The sequence below is a fragment of the Anser anser genome, assembly GCF_964211835.1.
Source record: "Anser anser genome assembly, chromosome: 3".
NCBI classification, from domain to species: domain Eukaryota; kingdom Metazoa; phylum Chordata; class Aves; order Anseriformes; family Anatidae; genus Anser; species Anser anser.
The window spans coordinates 120003672-120023444 of record NC_139722.1 but is presented as its reverse complement, the minus strand read 5'-3'; the positions used below and the strand labels follow the sequence as shown (position 1 = coordinate 120023444).

The 19773-nt window shown below is 39.7% G+C and overlaps 1 protein-coding gene across 8 annotated transcripts in view; it reads right to left on the bottom strand.

Moving 5' to 3' along the window:
* Positions 1-19773, bottom strand: part of SPTLC3 (serine palmitoyltransferase long chain base subunit 3) — a 172112-nt gene that overhangs the window by 26885 nt on the left and 125454 nt on the right. For all 8 annotated transcript variants that reach the window (XM_083831466.1, XM_083831464.1, XM_083831461.1 and 5 more), the window contains 3 exons: positions 13352-13476; positions 11077-11170; positions 373-478 (listed from right to left, as the gene is read on the bottom strand). In XM_083831466.1, the coding sequence (XP_083687592.1) occupies positions 373-478; positions 11077-11170; positions 13352-13476 (325 nt within the window). The remainder of the gene's footprint in view (positions 1-372; positions 479-11076; positions 11171-13351; positions 13477-19773) is intronic.

Genomic DNA, 19773 nt, shown 5'->3' with positions numbered 1-19773 from the left:
AATCTGCTAGTGCATAACACATAACTCTGGAAAACTCAGCTTTGCAAAACTCCTCACCCACTACAGCTCCATGAATTTTATCACATCTGTGACAACATACACCAGCTGATGATCTATCTTGCTCTCACAGTACATATCCTGCTCCACAGTGATTTTACTAAATCAACATTCAGAACAACACGCAGGACCTAACTGAAGTGAGTAATGCCACAGGGTACTAACTGAATGAAAAGTACCAGCTTTATAAGATCACTGAGGATGTTCTTGTAAACTCCATTCATTTCAGATTTCTTTCAGATACCTAAGTTGATGATCAATATATCATTCTGTCCTCAGAAATGATAGAGTACTGATGTTCCTAAACACACATACCTGTAAATGCCTTCCACAAGGATGATAATTTTTCTCCATGCTCTGCGGCTTCGAGGCTGGCCATATATTATTGCATCTCTTAGTAGCTTCTCGAGACTCTGCATATCTTTATTTAAAAATAAGTAAAAGGAAAAAGGAAAATATTAACAAAGATTTTTCAAATTAAATTTTTGTTTTTCTACCGGTTACTACTTTTTCCTACAGAAAAAGATCACATTAAAAAAGGTATTCTGAAGATAAAATTCCTTTGCTGGCAGGCAAGAACCAATAATTGATTTTATTTGCCTGAATGCAATCTTGTGATAAGTAGAGTTAGAAAATGCTTTCAGTTATGCACCCCTTCTGGGAAATTTCTAAAAATTCTTGGCACACATTTTTATTTAAAGACAAAATTTAACCACTTTGCTTAAGTACTGAGACTAATTGCAGCAATTCTCTGTAGGGGTTGCTGATACTCATCATATCGCAAGGCTTTTGAATAGGAATAGGGAATATTCAGTTGCTTTCCAGCATCACCAAAGGCTCATGAATCACATGCACTGCTTCAGCAAAAGCTTGAATCAGGCTGCATGAAGCACATCAGGATAGCAGCAAGAAAAATCATGTCCTTCTCAGGAAGAAAAGCCAGCAAAAGACTGTTGATGAGAAAGGGAGAGACAAGTGGGTACAAGTACGCAGCATGGATATGCTAATTAGATGCCAAAATACTTGGAACTGGCAAGACCTTGATATAAGGAGGCCTGGAGCAATGTTAGAAATTTACCTGCTTTCTCAAGGTCTAAGTGCAGATAATCTAATAAAATGCTGAAAAGAAAGCCACTGGAGTTTTCAAAAACATAGAAGAAAAAAATCACAGGAACAAGAGTCAGATCAAAATGTGACTCAGTGCAGAGCTGAAATCAGTGTTCTGGTGTCTGCACGTGGATGAACTCTCTTCAGAATGAATTACAACGGTACTTTTCAGGAATCTGAACTGACATTTCAAAACATTTTCAAAGAACATCTTACAGAGGCTCACACAACCCAAAGAATGCTGGAGATCAGCTCAAAGTTTTGGTTGGGAAAATGAACAGCATTTTTTCCTGATATAACCCCACCTTTTCAGCAACACATCTTTAACCTAGTTACTGTTACCTAAAATTGCAAAAAACTAATCTTTAAAATATAATTCTTCCAGCTGAAGCAAATAAACCTTAGTTATATTAAAGTTGACCTACAGCCTGGTTTCCACCTGACTGGAACCAGGTGGTTTGCACAGTACCTGTCCATCACAAATAACCTGTGAGCTGAGAGATGGCCAGGATATGACCTGAACCCTTACACTTTGGTACCTTGATGTTTGCTGAGGTCCTGGTCTCAGTGAAAGGTGCATTTCTCAGAAAAATCTGTGCCACTCTGCACCTTACAGTGTAATCTCTTGACCTAGCAAGACTTTGCTATAACTTACACAGCACAACACATAAATGATAAGCCCTTATTTCAACTGTGCAATCACCTGCACAACTGGATGGGTTCCCAGATGGAAATGCTTTTATGGATAACGCAGTGCAGACAGCACAGTTCCCACTAGATGGCAATAAAGGAAATAAAAGTTCTTTGGTGCTTTAAAAAGGGAATTTATAACCCCACTGAGCATGTTTCGTGAAAGAGAGCTGCTCACCTTCTCTTCTGGGTAGATAATATTCAGAAATCCTTTTCGGTTCTGAGAATTAAAGGACTCCGTAGAATGACAAAGTTCATGGTTCACAAAAACGAGGTAAGATATTCAGTCTTGAACTCAAATTTAGGCACCTCCTTTTCTCCCCTGAATGTAATTGTCTTTGTCATCTAAATTCCTTTGGGACTTTTGAAACTCCCCTCTGAATCATGCAGGGTGCTTCAATTCAGTATTCTGTCTACTTGTCAGTCCAGATTTTGGAAAAGTCAGCTTACCAAACCTCTAAGCTGAAATCACAGCTTGAAAATTCAGTTGTTTTCACGTAAGTCCACCAAAAGAAAGAGGAGAGGGTAGAGAGTTATGAAACATATATCACTTTTTTTTTTTTTTTTAAAAAAGCTATTTGAAAAAGTACATGGATGTGAATAAATCCTCTGTCCCAATGAGTGTAGAATGCAGGACTGCAGATGTAGAAGAACCTCTCCAAGGCAGGAGCTTGCCTGACTTTACCCATGACAGTTCTGCTGAAGTTAAGGACATGCCTGCTTGCAGGATCAGGACTATCTCACTCTGCTTTTAATGTCTCGTTCTGAAAAACACACATGGGTGACTTTCTTAAGCCTGTAACAGCCAACACATAATTTGCTTAGGTGCAAATGAATTTTTCTGAACCTTTTACTCTGTACTTGTAGTATTTCATTTGAAAAGGGGGAATTGAAAGGAGAAGAAAATCGATTGCCTTTAATCTGCCCTCCAGAAGACAGCTTCTGTTATTCAGAAAAAGTAAATATGCTTTCTGTGTGCATGGACTTTCCAAACAGTGGGATGTATTCAGTTTCAGGAAATAGTGCAACCCCAGATGACTTTCTTCTACCAAATTATTTGGCCATTAAATATGGTTAGACTGGGGGAGGGAGATGTTGCACAAGTCCATCTTGAATAACCAGTTATGGGGAAAATAACTGTCCTTCCTCATTTGACCATCACTAGCCCAGACTTTTCAGTGGTAGAGGCTAATGACCGTTCACCAGGCCCAGGAGCTGGTGGTAGGAATTTCACTTGGTTAATTACTCAAAGCACAACCAAACTTATCCTTGCCTCAGTTTCCACCTTACCCCTTTGAAATATTGTTTGGATTTAGAGGATAAGGTTTCCTAAGCAGGGACTGTGGATCACTGCAGTTTTTAGAATTTAATAGAGACGTGCACAACCCTTGTTTGGGATCCTTCAGAGTTACTTCAGCAGAAATAACACCACACACTGCCAGTGGGTCAAGGCGAGCCTGGACCTGGGCGGGCTGTGTGTCATGCTGCCTCCAGTGCAGGTGGGACTCCAGGCTCCTGCAAGGGCCCCTGCCTTCTCCCAGGCACGATGTGCCTCCTCCTCACAGGTAGACACGGTGTCTCCACCCCTCAGCCCCACATTACAGTGCTGGGGACATCATCACCATTCCTCTGCGTGGGCTGAAAACCTCCTGCGTGATGTCAGCCAAATCCTTTTTAATTAGAATAAAAAGGCTCCCACTACCCTTATCGCATTCTCCTTTCCTTCCTATTGCACTTGCCACTCTCATTGTCAGTTTCTCACATTTTGCACTCTTGTGCAAGTTGTTCATGCAGACACTGTGGCTACCTGCCCCTTCCCAGTCTCCCACGCAACCAACTCCCCACTGCTGCAGCTTCTGCCTCTCCTCTCTTGCTCTCCCCCCACTGATACCTTTCCTGGTCACTGTCCTCTCATTGGTGACCCGAGTGCCTAGCTCTGATGCTGCCCCTCCTTCCAAATCCCTAGAGCAAAGAGAAACCACTGCAAGGCTTTCAGTGATCTAAACGTCACCTGTTGGACTGTAAAAGTGAAGTTTTCAATTTTCATTCTAGTGAAAACTAGACTTTGAAAAGTCTCTGACTGCTGGCACAGCTCTGAACAGAAAGAGTGTCCTTGGAGTCATTTGCCTGAAATCACGGCTTGGATTATTTTTGTTTGGAATGGTTGTGGGTGGTATAGGGAGGTGGTAGATACCGCAGCCACAGCAACAGTCTTAGACTCCCCTCCTTAACCCCAAGAAATACACAGCTGGGTGTAAGCAAATAGCACTTGCTCAGGAAAAAATCCTGCTCACACGTGGCAAGTCAGACATGGCTTTTTCAAGTCAGAGAGGGCAAAAGCAGACACAGCACACTAGGAGCAGGATATACCAGTCTTCTCTCTGTGGCAGCGTCTGTATGTGTCACAGGGAAATACATGTCAAACTGGATTAGGCTGCGGTCGATCTATCTAGCGCAATAATCTTGTCTCTGATAGTGGCCAGAGGCTTCAAACAGGACAAAACCTTAGTGGTTAATGTGCCTTTCATCCTGCTCTGTAATAGCTAGAACAGAGCCCTCCCTTCTGAAATTCAAGGACCAATTACACCTCCAAAGAAAAAAAAAAAAACACAAAAGGACCTGTCTCATATGAAGCCACTGCAAATTTTTTTTTTTACTAATACAGATTTTTGACTAATTTTTACTTATTAATTTCTCCCTGTTGTTTCCCCTCCACTTTATTTGTTTACTTGCTTAAAGGCATGTAACTGTATTCTCCCCCCCTCTTTTTTTTAAATTTTTAGCTAGAGAATATATTTGCACTGGCACATTAGGGCCTTCTGCTACCCTTTCAGTGTTAACTACAACTCCAGACAGCTGTGCTTTCTCTAAGGCATCCTTGTGGCACACACATCCAAACTCCAAAGCTTTAGTTTGACTGAGTGGACCAAGAAATGCCAGATCTGGAATAACAAATTCACTTGTTGTCCAAGCAGGAACGATTTTGTATGGAAACCTGAACAGCTCATGCCTGCATGACACATACCTGTCATCAAACACCTGAGCCGTGAGAACCCCCAAAAACCCTCACTGTTTTCACAACACTCCTGCAATGTCCATGAGGAGGAGGTAGGAATGTACCACCGTGATCCTCACTTTTCAGATGTGGATTCAAGCACCAGATTTGAGGTTAGATTTTCATCTACCCAGGGTGCTCGGCTGTGCCTCGCAATTGCCTTCCTTCCTCATAGTATCACTTACTCTGATTGCACATTGAAGTGCCTTTGCAATGAAGAGAACTGGAATTTTCTTTTCCCCTGTGGCCTGATTTCTGCGAGTAGTCACGACATTCTCACAGGTTGCTCAAGCAATTGCAAATCTAACCCTGAAAATGTGACTGCAATTTAGCTGCTTGATGCTATAAGGCAAAAATGCAGTAGAACAAGAAAGAACAAACAAATCCTAAGTCTCGTACAGCATGTCCTCATACAAGCTAATATGAACAGAATTCACCTGGATGTAGTTAGTCAGGAACACCCTCATCTGTTCACTGAATGAACAAAGATACGCTCTCACCTGACGCTAGTATATGGCCCAGAATTGCTGCGACAGAAAACCCTTGATAAAAATCGCAAACTGATTAATGGTTAGCTGCTTGGTTTTGGTTTTCAAGTTTTATTGGAAAGGTTAAGAGATTTTGGCAAATATTTATCCAAGAAAAAGGTCACAGGTTCTGAAAAAGTGCTTTAAAACTTATGATATAAATAAAAGATTGTCTTAGAAATACAAAAACAACAGGCGGTAAGTCAATCTTTCCCAGGACTAGAAAACAAAAGCACCCACGAGTGTAACCCCACATAGTTGAAGGGACATCCACATGGGTCACTTGGGGAGGGTGGGAGAGGCTCTCCAGAGCACAGGTGTGGTAGGGATAACATCCTGCTGGCACACACCTAACCAAAGCCAGGCCACTACAGCCGCAGAGGTGGGGAGATGTCTTTGTCTCCTGCCCTCCTCCCACTGCACACTGGCCATTGGGCCGTGCTCATTGCACAGTTTCACTTCAAGGATGGAAATGCAGCTCTTTTCTAGCTTTCTAAACAAATCACTGCCCAGGAAACAAGGCCTGATACTAACCTTCTTAGTCAATCTGTCTGGAAATGCAACCTATAACTCCTATCTATTAACCCAATCAATTCCATCTTAAACCTAGTCAGATTTAAAGCTCCTGCTACTGGGTTAAAAAAAATGTTCTAAAAGTATTATTTCTACAGAAGAATGTTGGGAATAAATAGAAAGGAAAAGAAAATGGAGAAAAGAGTGTTTATTTTTAAGCAACAAACATCCTAGTGATGTGGCAGGTGACCCCAAGATTGCCTCTGTACCTCAGCTCATTCCACTGGCAGCACAACCTAAGTGATACTCAGTGAGACTGGAAAAAGGCTGGCTGATGTAGAGCAGAAATTTTAGAAAGGCCTTGTTACTGCCCAAATGCCATGGAGATGGTGGAGGGGAGGTTTCAGTCTTTGCTATGACTACCTTCAGGAAACAGGAAAGCTGTGAGTCACCAACTGGCCTCACACGGCTGTGGGACTCTTCCTGAGTGTTGTGCTACCGTGCTGTCCCCACCTACAGGGAAAGATCCTGGTGCAAATCAGGCCCAACTGCACGGACATGTAACCCAAGGATCTCAGTTGTGATCCAATTGAATAAATAATAGTAATTAAAAAAGAACTGCTACCCCCACTCCTCAGAACAGGGGCTTCAGGGAGCAGAGCTTTGCTGCTAACATCCACAAAACCTCACAGATCCCTGGAGCAGAAATCCTTTAAAGGCCAAATACCTTGTGGCACACTGCTGTGACCCTGGCAGGGCGAAGACTAGAAATACTGCTAGTGAGAGCCCATAGGAAGGGGATGTTCAGTACTTCTCAGTTATAGGACTGGGGTATTCTCCTAAATTTCTCTCTCCTGGATGACCTGTAGGCATGTGCCTGTGCAGTTCTCTCAACCCAAGCCTGTAAATTCCTGTCTGTTTACAAGGAAGGGATTGTTCACCTGCAGCCAGGATGCAGGGCACATTCCTACGTCCAAATAAAAATAGATTTACAGATTCACATCTCGTTTTTGCTCTATTATTCACCTTAAGGTTTGAAAGCCTTCTCACCTACATAACAGCCTTTGAAAGATGAATGTGTAGCAATAGTAGATTTAAAATAGCAGTTTTTGCTCTATTTTCTGTGAAATATTTTTTGTAATAAAACATGATTTCCTATGATTTCTTTGAAAATAATTTTACTATTATAAGGGGGAAAAAAAGGAGGGGAGAGATTTACAGTGTTAGGGTTGTTAGAAAGGGAGGCTACCAGCACACACCTGTTCATGTTTTTGCACAATATTCAGGAAGCAGCTGGTTCAGAAAATATACCTTTGCTTTGCTAAATTGTTACATAATTATTCCTCCTCGTTTTGATAACCATTTATAATAACTGCATCAAACGTTCACACCTCACCTTTCTCCCAGTGTCTCTTCTATACATATGCAACTAAGGAAGTCAGAGCCAAAGTAAATATGTTCGAGGCAGCCTTATCAAAGGTATTACATAGCATTTCAAAAGAGGCTGATATAAGCAACAAGGAGCGTGGAAAGAGCCTGCTTACTCAAGCTGCATTCTAATAGTAGAAAGGTAACTTCAAAACCTGCTGCCTGATTTAAACTTTTTTTTTGTTTGCTTAATCTCTTGCACAGAAAGCGTGTCTCAGGCACCAGCGGTGGTACTGCCTGGCATCCCGTCTGTTGTCTGTAGCGCAGGGCAATACTGGGTCAAGTGGCATGCGAGTGGGACTCGGCACAGCTCCAAAGCAGATGAGCCAACTCATGCCAGCGGACAACTTGGCTCTGTACTTACAAGCCAGAAAGAAAAGCACATTAAGCCCTAATCCTCTTTGGGATAGGATTCAGATTTACTCTTTTCTTCTGCGCCTTGCTGGAAAATTGTTCCAACCACTCAACAAAGGGCCCTAGCCAAGCCTTTGACACAGTAACATCCTGCAGTTAATGCCAGGAGCCAAGCTCTTTAAAGGATCATTGATTTCTTTATATGAAAAGGCACACATCAAACCCCTCTCCATGGAAAGGAGGAGGTGGAGGGTATTGACCTTTTCTATGAGAATGCAGAGGAGGATTTTAAAAAGACAAAACGCATGACTACCCGATGCTGAAATTAATGCTTATCAAAGTTCTTCAGGTGATAACTCAAGGTACAAAGTTTTCTATTCATCCACAGGGCCAATTCAGCATAAGGAACCTTATTTTCTCATCAAGCAGTATGACACAGATAATGGCTTAATTCCTGTTTGTAAGCATGACAATGACAGTACTAACATAGTTGGACATTTTGGGCATGTGTTTGCACACCAGTATATATCCTGTATATCCATGAGTGAGAATAATCATCTGGGAGCACAAGCAACACAACTCTGATGTAACAAAACAAACAAGTACCTATTCAACTGAAAAGAACCCTCCCAACATAAGAAGGTAGTTTAGGCTATGTATCCCCTTACATTCATTTGCTCTACTGACTTTTATTATACTACTCTGACACATCCATAGAGAACAATACTGTCTGCTTCATTTTGTGTGAAACTGCGCACCCTACACAAAGCCAGTCCTGCCAGATTATCATTTCCACTGCTCTCTTCCCCCAACACACATCCTATTTTCCCCAAAGCAAAAGGCTCATAAATGTATTTCTGCATATAATTTTAAAAGCTACAAAACAATGTTTTTTTCTTTGCTGATGATAGCAGGTGACAATTGTACCTAAAATGGATAGTATGACTTGACTTGTTCTTACAGATGTGGTCAAGGATATCTGAAGGATGTTCTGCTTCTCTTCCACAAAGTGCCAGGGGGATCCCACACACCAAGGTCCATCTGGCCCAGTATTTGTTCTCTGATGGTGGCAATTAGAGATCTATTTAGCCTGGGCGCTTTGTATGGTCATTTCCCCTCATTCTCCTCCATTAATCTCAACTGACATTTTAGGGATATTAAAAGACACATCCCTGATGATTTTTTTTTTTTTAATATCCACATATGGATCTCTGGTTGTGATTTTTTCTAATCCCTTTTGAAGCTCCTGTCCATTTCCACAATCTTCTGTAGCAGTAACTTTTGTAAGTTTACTAGCTACTATTTAAAGAAGTACATTTTAAATCCTTTTAAAATTACCTTCGATCACTTTCATTAGGTGCTCCCAAGTAGTTTTCTTGGTTTTGGACAAGGATGATTTCTTGATGCATAACTCATGGGTATGATTAAATAAATAAATAAATGAAAGTAAGAAACTTTCTAACCATGGAAACATGGAGAGGTTCACAGTGGGCTGACAGAAAAAGCCAGAATGTGTGAAGCTTCTTCACACAAAGTGCTCTCTAAGTGCCACTTAGGATAAGACTCCAGGGCTACAAAATTGTGATGAAAAAAGATGTCACTCAAATTTCAAAGAGTATTTGCAAAATTTTCACAGTTTCATTTTGAAAAATAAGTTAAGCTGTTAACGCAGAAATAGCATACAAGACTGACTTTGGCAGATCAGATCTCTAACCTAGAAAACAATGAGCTTTTCCTAAGCAACATTGACTGGGCTTCCACTGATGTTTGCTGAGACCCTCAAAGGGACTGTCTAAATTTTCCAGTGCTGGTTTGATGCTTTTTGGACCAGTAACTATTATTTCTAGGGTCACACATTATTCACAAAAGAACATCAGCTTTCATTTGGCATTAGCTCAAGTAAAGGCTGGTTGGTAACGGCTTCTTGGGAGAGGAATGAAATATTGAGGGATGGATAAAGACTGAATTCCTTAAAGTGAGAATGACAGCCCAAAGTGATGTCTTCACTGCTTGCCTAGCAGCTGAGAGAAATACACTCCTTAAACTGGAATGTTCTTTGAAATGCTGTGGGAAGCAGCACAAGCCAGCTGTGCTGCATGCGGCACTAGATGGGTGGAGAAGCTGAGAATATTTGGATTTGGGTAGTGATAGATCATCCCACAAAGTGTAATGCAAACCTAAGTTTGAATGGGATAAGGTACCAAACAAACTAAGGAAGAGTTGAGAGAAGACCGGTAGAGCACCATGCCTAGCATATCTAAATTTGTGGAAATGGAACAAGTTGGGGCTTGCCATAGGCTAATACACGAATAATTACTTTTGTAAAAACATTCTGATACACACAATCATTAATTCTTATATGATCTTTAGGAATTGCTTCTTACCCAAATTATGAATAGATATTAATTATAACAACACCTTGTACTATAATTAGTGTGCTTTTCATTCCAAGTGATCCTTAGGCCTTTTACAGTATATGTATAATTCATTTTTGCTCACCTCAGGGCTGAACACAACACAGTAAAGAGAAGCGACCGTATTAGTTATTAATAAAGGTGATCAGACCTCTTTTCTCATTCCTCACCACTCCTCTAGCTTCTCAACCTCTGTTGCAATCACTGCCTGGTGGCAGCAGTAGGGATGTAAAGGGGAATTGCAATGGGGATTAAGGGAAAAGAACAAGCTCTTGTCATCAAAGCCAGTCACAATGTCTCTGACTGTGACCACAGCAGCATTAACTAAATAAAAGTTAAAAAGCATGAGTATTTTAGAAGATAATTATGTGATTGCAAAGTTAATGCGTTGCGTTAGTGTGATTTCTATACTAAAATTATACTTCAAAGAATATTTGGATGATGCTCTTAATGTAACCATCTACATCTTTGGTATAATCCCCCCCCCCCAAGAAATTCAGGGTAGCTGTTTCAAAGGAATGTTACATTAATGTAACTCTGGTTGCACTGAACCTGCTAGAAACAGAGGCAGGAAACACAGAGTACGTTTCTGTAAGTTTGTTCACACTATTTTGCTGTAGTGACAATAACAATACAACCTTTATGCCAACACACAGTCACTCAGCATGTCAAAAAGACAACAAGGAGGTTAAGACTCCAGATTTCAAAAATTAAGATCCAAGATGTCCCAGATCATGCACAATGGCGATTATTATCTTACACTGTTATTTTCTCCCCCATCGAAAATCATTTAATCTTGAACAGTTAATTCTTGTGCCTGGATAAAAGCATTATCTGGGAACAGAAAGCAGAGCATGCATTGAAAGAAAGCACTCTTGCCTTTGAGGTATGAACATCTCTGTCTCTAAACATTTCCAACTTCAATACTCACTATTATGCTTGAAGATTCTAATAGTAGCACCTGAAAGCCTCGCACCAAGAACGAGGGAAGTGTGGTTCAACTCATCACTTAAAATGAGGCAGCCCTGTGGAGAAGGAGTACAATCAGCATCTGCATGAACTGGGAGGCTGTTGACAAGTGTGTGTATTTCAGCATACATTTCTCTATAATATAGCACTGCACCAATTAAACTGTAAGTATTATATGTGAATTGGAATTTCTGCCACTTTTATGAGTGAGCAAAGACCCACTGCAAAGGCAGGCAGAAAGAAAAAAAAAAACTGGATTCTCAGGAATTCCCAGGAGGTGCAAAGGGGCCAAATATTTCCTGTAACTAGAAAGTGGTGAATAACCCTAACAGAGATCAACTGCTTTATAGGAAAATCAAGTGATGTAGGTTCCTCTATCATCTATCTAAAGTCTATGATGTGTTTCAAGAAAAATACAGCCAACCACCCCAAGTTGCTGCATGACACTAATGTAAGGAGGAGCAATGCTGAGGCTGGACTGACATCAACACTTTGAGCTACAGAAATAAGATCAGGTTGGATTGCTGCTGCATAAATTCCACTTCCATTAAGACACAAGTGGAGCCTAGGCACCAGGCAGAATCTCTCCCTCTAGTAAATGAATATACAGTTCACCTGTAGTATATTTTTCATTAATTAACTCAGATGAAAACTTGTTTTCTTTTTGGAATATAAGAAATGCAGGAGAAGTAACTTTGTATGTTATATCAACAAGAGTCAGCATTCACAGCTGAAATTCAAGCTGGAACCCTAATTTAGTTCTCCTTTCTATTGTACATCTTGTATTGTTTTGTTTCATTACCCAGTCAAAAGACAATACAACATTAGGCAAATACTTGTTTTGGAAACACAGATTATGCCTTGGATGAGAGATATGTACACAGATCTGCCTAAATACTAGTATACAGCATCAGCAGTAAGAGTTAGGTATGTGCATCTTGACAAGAAAATACTAGCTGCTAGGCTAATTATAGGGGAAATTTAAGAATAAATCTCCCATACACATGGTAATTACATAATACTTGCAACACATAACACTTCATAATGATATATAATATTAATATATACTATATTTATATTCTACATAATACATATAGCAATATCTTTATGCCACTTGTATCTAAATATCCCACCTCCAAAAAAGTCCTGAGTCTCCACATGAGGCCAGCTAAGTGAGGGAAAATCATTTCAGAGCTAAGTGATGGAAAGTTATTTTATGCTGTTATGTATGTCTACAATATCATAAGTTTACCTCTATTAGTCCTTATCTGTTTCCTGTGAAATTACTGGACAACTCTTCCAGCAACATTGCAGACTGAAGTTCAAGTCCTGGGCAGCAGAAACATCCCCCCCGCCCCATCTTTGTATATATGTATTTTAGAAGTCTATTGTGAAAGCTGGATTCTTCTTCAATAACGAGTGAAAAAGTGACTTCACCTCTTGCCTGGTGATTTAGAAGAAATCTTGATCATACACTACACAGTGAGTTCATTCCATCTCCACCAAGAGGGAAATCTGTTTCACATTTGTCTGACCTGAAGAGGTGATACCAACTTTCCCAGCTAATGGCACAGTATATCAGCTTGTTATGTCAGGAGTTGTGAGGGATGGGATGATAAATTTTCATGCCTTTGTGTTAGGTACTCCAAATTAAAGATGAGGTTCCTTCAACATCAAATAAGAACCCAACTTTTGCCACGTTGCCTCAACTTTTGACTTGCATTCACAGCCAGCTTTCTTTGCAGGGGCTGGCCAGAGATCCATTAATCAGGAATGCTGAACACTGTTCTATGTCTTTTCTGAAAGGTTTGTAAAAAATTATCCTAATCACCATCTTTCACCATAGGCATCTGGACAATTATTCCTGCTCAATCTATGTGCAAGTTAAAAAAAAAAAAAAAAAAAACAGTCCCAAATAGTTCATCCAACAACACCTGAGACATGGGAGGCAACGTGCTCACTTTTTAGGAAGAGGTAACTTGGTTAAGAGAATCTGGATAACAAAGTGGGTCTCTAACCAGATGCTAGATGTGTGTGATAGGAACACCCAGAGCTAGAAAATATGACAAAGGAGCACATTTCAAGCCACAAAGTCATCAGTATTATGACCCAGGGGTTCCCAATATCATGCTTTTTTTTCTCTCAGTCAAGCCTTTCCGCTTAACGCTTGCCCAGAATACTGCTGTTAAAACAATTAATAAACAACAGTTCCATGTGTTCCTTCAGGAAGTACTCACCTTCCCAACAAGGGCTGGAATATTCATTGAATTTGTTGCAAATCCCATGCCAAACACCATAGCATCATCTACACCAAGGAACTTGGCCACGAGTTTCTCTAGTTCTACATGCTTGTCTAAGGTACCTGCAGAAATATACAAAGAAGCTTAAATCTCATTAGACTGAAAGTTTTTAATTCTAAGGACATAAAACATACAAAAGAACAGTCGAGAAGACTGTCATTAACCTTTTTTTTTTTTTTTTAGTTCTAATTAAGTTTTTCCATTTATATCTGGTGCATGTGGAATAAAACAAGAAAAAGCAAGGATGCAAACAAGCTATTACTAGTGCTAAAAATATTGTTGCTGTTAAGGTAGGAAAGCAGTTGCTTTGGGGGAAAAAAAAGCTTCCATTTCCCACAGCAACAACTTTTGATGTAGTTTATCCTGAAGAGTCATTTTCTGCTTCCTCTCCCTACTCCTCCCTCAGTGAGGAAAAAGCCCTCCTCCTTTTTACAGGAAGCGTAGGACAAACAACTTGAACATGCTTGAGTGCTTTTTGGATGAGAAAGCAGAAAATTACAACTAAATTCTTCCATTTTTTTCTTGTGTGCCTGTATGTATACAAAATTTTTAATGATGATGTTATATGGATAGACAAATGAAAGCTTTCTCCATCTTTTTGTACTCTGAAAGGTAGAAGCCATGCCACTCTTCATAAGTGATAGCCGTTCTTCTTTCTTCCCTCTCATCATCAGTCAAACAAATGCCAAGGCAACAACTGGAGAGCCTTCTTTATTGCGTGTTACTTATCTAATATTACTGCCTGGAGGCTCTGAATCAAAAATGTGCTCCAGCTGTCCAACAAAAGCAGTATCTTTCCCCACCAACTCACAAAGGAGGACAACAAAATACAAAGGGGAACAAACAGGGGAGCAGTGTTAAAGAGATTAAGATAACAACTAACTTTGAACAGTAATGAATCATCTCAGCTTGCCAACTCTCTAGTCTTTGGCTGGCTGTGCATTGCAGGTAGCAAGGCAAGAGGAATTCTTACAGGGTGATACACGGGAAAGAAAAGAGTGGCCTGTGGATTCTGACAGCATTTCTCCTATGAATAAACAGGGAACAGAAGAAAATATTGAGGAAGTGAACATCTCACCTCACTTGAGATGCACAAATCAATGTCACAATAATATAGGTAAAATGAATTACAATTAATGAGAATAAGAAATCTGTGTTTACTGTGATGGCCAAAGGGCAGAAGAATGTAGGAAAGCAGAAGCTTGTCTGAGTGCCTTGACAAGAATGTCAAGTTAGGAAGATGATCTTACCTTTATCTCATGGAGGGAAGCTCAGTAAAAACAACAAAACCAAAATGGCAGCAGCAGTACTAACTCAGCCGTTGCAGCTGAAAAGTAGTGGTTTTGTTAGTTTTTCCTCATTAAATATCTAGAACCTCCAGTAAACGTGAGCTGACTGTGCATGAAGCTCGACTGTGCATGAAGCTCCTCAAGGATGGCTACTTTTTGTATTTGTAGATCCCAGGATGTGCATGGATATGTGCCAGCCCTGCAAACAGCCAGTGCTTAGTAGCTGAGCTCCACAAAACACAAAAACAGTTTCAGAATTGAGCTGTCTGCTGGACAGGTCACAACCACGTGTGTGGGAGGCTCTATGCCTTGACTTGTAAGCCCAGTAGGTCTCAGGGTATATTTCTAGTTAGCTCTGTGTTTTATTTTTTCCCTCCAACTGCACTAGTGCTCCTTGCAGATGCTATTTTGTCACTGGATGGCTATGGACAGACGAAGGGAAGATGAGGTTTGAAAAGAAAGTTTTGGAGCCAACCACACTGTGTTGACATACTGAATCAGAAGTAGGTTTGTGAAAGCATGAGAAACAAGCAGTGCATGCTTTGCAAGGCAGTCATTTTAAAGCATGAGAAAACTGTCCCTGACTCTACCAGGGGTAAATCTGAAACTACTGGGGTGGAGTTAAATTGCTTTTTGGGGTTGCAACATGTTTTCTGTTTTTACAAATGAGGAGTGCCTGACTCACTACAAATTATTCTAGTCAAACATCTATTAGATGAACCAGAAAGGAACAGCACACTTTTGACCCATTTTTAATGATTGCGTGATGCGGAAGAATCAGACATTCTGAAAGTGACCTATTCCTACTTATTATCTACTAACCTTAACACATTGAACACAGATGATACCATATATCACTATTGTCTACAAATCCTGGACTACAAATTGGAATCAATAGAGGTTGGTTTAGCAACACCAAAACCTGAATGACAAGGATTTGCAAAATCAGCCCTAGGTTTGAATTACTTTAATCAGAATGGGAATACTGTAGGTGGTAGGTGGGTAAGGTGAGGTGTTGGAGGAGCAATATGATAAATACCCATACTGACAGAGGCAGGTTAGTGATAGCCATATACATTGGGAAGAACAGATCTGAAAAAGCATACCAGAGTGCATTTTCCCAGTTTTAGAGTAAAAGGGGTATTTATTTAATGAGTTATGCAATTATTTAATCACATCAGAAGATTTCTCCATCACAGGTCACTCCTTGGGCACCATGTAAACTGCAACAATTATATCACAACCATTTCCACTGGGGGAAAAATGAGAGAATAGATGTGCTTTATTGGAACAGGACTTGTCCACTAGCACTCCCAGTTGGTCACAGAAACAACCCCAAAAAGCACAAGCAGCACTACCAGACTGATGCGAATCTGATTTGAAGGAACTTCCCACAGACACAAGCTGCTATGTCTCAAGCTACATAAGAAAGACAGTAATTACAGTGGTCTTCATTAAACACAACCTTATCAGTACCAACTCAGGTATCAGAACCATGAAAACGTTTTCTATTGTGCTGGATTCAGACCAGCATCATGACCTAGTGAATGCAAATTGGTATACTAGGTATATCGTTATTAATACACAGGTACACTGTGTAAATGGATACCTTCTATACTTGTCCTATACATAAATACAGACATTAGAAATTTTTCCCCATACTCTACTTGCTCTGATTTTTTATTTTTACATTGACTACAGCTTGGTTTGACCCGAGAAATGGGATATAACTAAATATACATCATCCTACTGTGAAAGATTTAGGGTAAAAAATAAAAAGAGAAACCTACCTGCACCTTTAAGAGACAAATTAGTTTCTTTTGAAAGTTATTCCTCCCTCGTGAACAATTATATGCAACAGAGGACAGCAGGTGTTTTGTTTCAAGATTATATAGATGTTATGGAAAGTAAAATCAAAGATCTTAACAAAAGTGGGAACTTTCACAATATTAGCTGCCTCTGCAGATTCCCACCCTTTTCAAAGTAAATCCCCTCCTTTTCAAATGCTGGTGACCTAGTTCCTTCCCTTAACTTGCCACTGCATTTTGGGGACAGGGAACACAAACCATACTCTGCTGGGGCAGGTTTTCATAGTCTTACCCACGCTCTTGGACTGAAAGTCACGGTCAGTCTACTGGATACAAAAAGCTTGAAAATTCACTTCCCCCAGTCCACATATTTTATTATTGAGCTTTGACACTTCCTTCAGCTTGAATGTGGCGGGTAATACCACTGTTCACTCTGCCCAATAAAGTTTTTCAGGTTCTTACACACCAATGACATGTACTGGTTAAACTGCGAATATTGGCAGCAGTATCTTTTAATGCAATTTCTCATTTTGATTTCTGAAACCCAAGGAATAAAGGAAAATGTCTGTTTGCTTCAAGATAAACAAAAGCTAGCTGAGTACACTGATAAAAACAGGAAGCCACTGAAAGAAAAAGAACAGATTCCCATAAAAGTCAATTCCACATATGAACAGCAACTGGGAATCCTGATATGACTTGTCAATGAGAATAAGAACCATTACTCTATGAAAATGATGGTTTGTCAGAGGTACCTTTAGCTGCATGGGGAACAAAATAAGACACCGAAATGTCCCTGCCACACTAGAAACTTCAGGTCACAAACTCATTCTGGTAAGGTATTTGTCAGAGATAAAAAAAAAAAAAAATTACTGAAACATACACATTTTTACAAAGGAAGATTAAATAAGTTATTACTGGAAGATGAAGAAAGAAGATGTAGTAAGTGTATTACTTTTTCACATAACTCTACAAAACTGGATGATCCAGATGGCATCACTGTCACACAGAGCCCACTAGAGGAGCAAAGCCTAAACTTGTTGGATGATACGCAGTGATGAGAGGCAGAGGAGCACATAGCAGTGTTATGCAAATGCCTCATTTACGACTGCGTGTGTATGAAAGAGCCCCTAAAGAAGTGGGGTTTGAGGAAGCATTTGAAATAAAGGAAAGTGCTCACATATTCTTAATTTTGCTCATGGGGCTTCCATACCAAAAAGATAACACAGGTGTCACAGATCCAATAATTTACCCGTGTTACTTACTTATTCTCAGAAAAGAGATTGATTTTAACAAAACTTCTAGTTTAGTTTGGATCTTCTCATTTTCTTGGATTTTGTCTACCTTTATAAAAACGCAGCTGAAGTCCGACCTGTCTAGTGCCAGAGAATGGACAGCAGCACCTTAATTGTATAAATATCTGTACATACATAGATAACACTATATATTGGAGATCTTTTAGGTTTAAAACAGACCACACAACCCTTATTTACTCCTGATGCCTTCAGTTCTACCTGCTGGAAATCAGACTGTTTGGAGCTTAATCATGCTTTACAAAGCATTCTTGTGCAGTGGTGAAATACCAGAAGCAAACCTGGCCCTTTGATTGTAAGTTGCATCAGTTATTTATGGGAGGCTAGGCAAAAAAAGGAAAATGATGGTAGCAGATGACAAAGAAGGAAAATTCCTTGTTAACTGTTTCCTAATCTATACTCTGTCCTACCAGAAAGCTGAGATTATGAAATATACATACACACTAATTCTCATTTAATATGACCGCATTTTTTCCTTAAGTTTCTAGCTGGAAACTCTGAACTATAGGAACTTTAGTTCCTTATCATTTCCTCCTAACTGAAAAATGAACCATTTATTTCTGTGTGTTCAGTACTGAGTTTAAAACGGGCCCTTGCTTTTATTAAAGCTATGAAATGATATAAAAGAAAAAACAACTATTTATACCTTCTTGAATTTGCTACTAGAAATTCCTATTAGGCCTTAAAACCTAACGGAAGGATGTGAAGGGGATGAAGCTACCTTTGTAATTTAAATGTTGGCACAGGCTTTCTGATCTGCTTTTTAGAAATTGGATAATCAAATATCAAAAATCGTCAAACAAACAAAAAGCCATACAACCAAGTGCAAGGTCGGCATTTAAAGGTAAGCTCCTAACCATGCCCTCCAGAATGAATCATCCTGCAAATGTTCTGTGCAGGCTCCGTCTTGTCTTTTGGTCCAAGACTTAATCACAGGAGAAGGATTTCAAAAAGGCAGTAATCCTGCTTGGCTGCTTAAATAGCACTAATGATACATTTGCTCCTGTTACTCATGTATATCATCTCCATAAGGAATCATGGTGAGTTAGATAAATAGAGCACTAGAACTACTAGCTGCTCACGTGACAGCCCTGTCACAGCCCTGGCAATAAGCCTGGGAGTGGTTAAGGCACAATAATCTGCTTTATTAAAAAAAAAAAAAAGTTTTAAATTACCGATTTTATTCTCATCTGCAATCAGCAAGCGAGAAACAGCTTTAAATAATCATTTTGCAGACATTTGTATAATTTCCCCTTAATTTGAAGTTACATTCCATCGAAAAGTCTGACCATAAACATAAGAATGACAGGATGTGCTCAGACAAAAGGCTTGTGAGCCTGTCTCCAGCAGTGGCCAACTCCCACTCTAGCTATTAAAATGCATTGATTTGCAAGGAAGGAAAAGACTTTACATTCAAGCTGTCATTCTTTTCACCATATAGAGGGAATACACGCTATTTCTAACTTATTTGGATACCTATTTGTTAGTGTTTTTATTATGGTAAAAATAACACTTCTGAGAAGATTAAAACAAATAAAACAGTTTTTTGTTAGTTTGCTTGAAATTATTTCCATGAAATTAAATGTTCTGAGTACTCCAGTTACTTGAGTAGGTGGTTTTTAGTTACTTAAATCCTTCAGCATTCAAAAATTATTGCCTCAGATCCAATTTTTACTCCTGTACAGTGGAAAACAGAACTTCCTACTTTTTCCTGTCCAAATTGATTCCCTAGTCAAATGCTAAAAAAGCTAGTCAAATGAAAAATGGACTTTTTCTGCACCTGTAAGAGACTGCTGCTGGCAAAAAGCTATTTTAATTTAAATTACGCCCATGGTCAGTTTTGTCAGGTATGGTGGGTGCAGGTCTCTCTTGTATCCTCCCTTGACACCTCAGACAGTTAATGCAACATCTTTTCCTCTGGCTTCAGTAAGTTTAACCTTGCCATTCCCAGA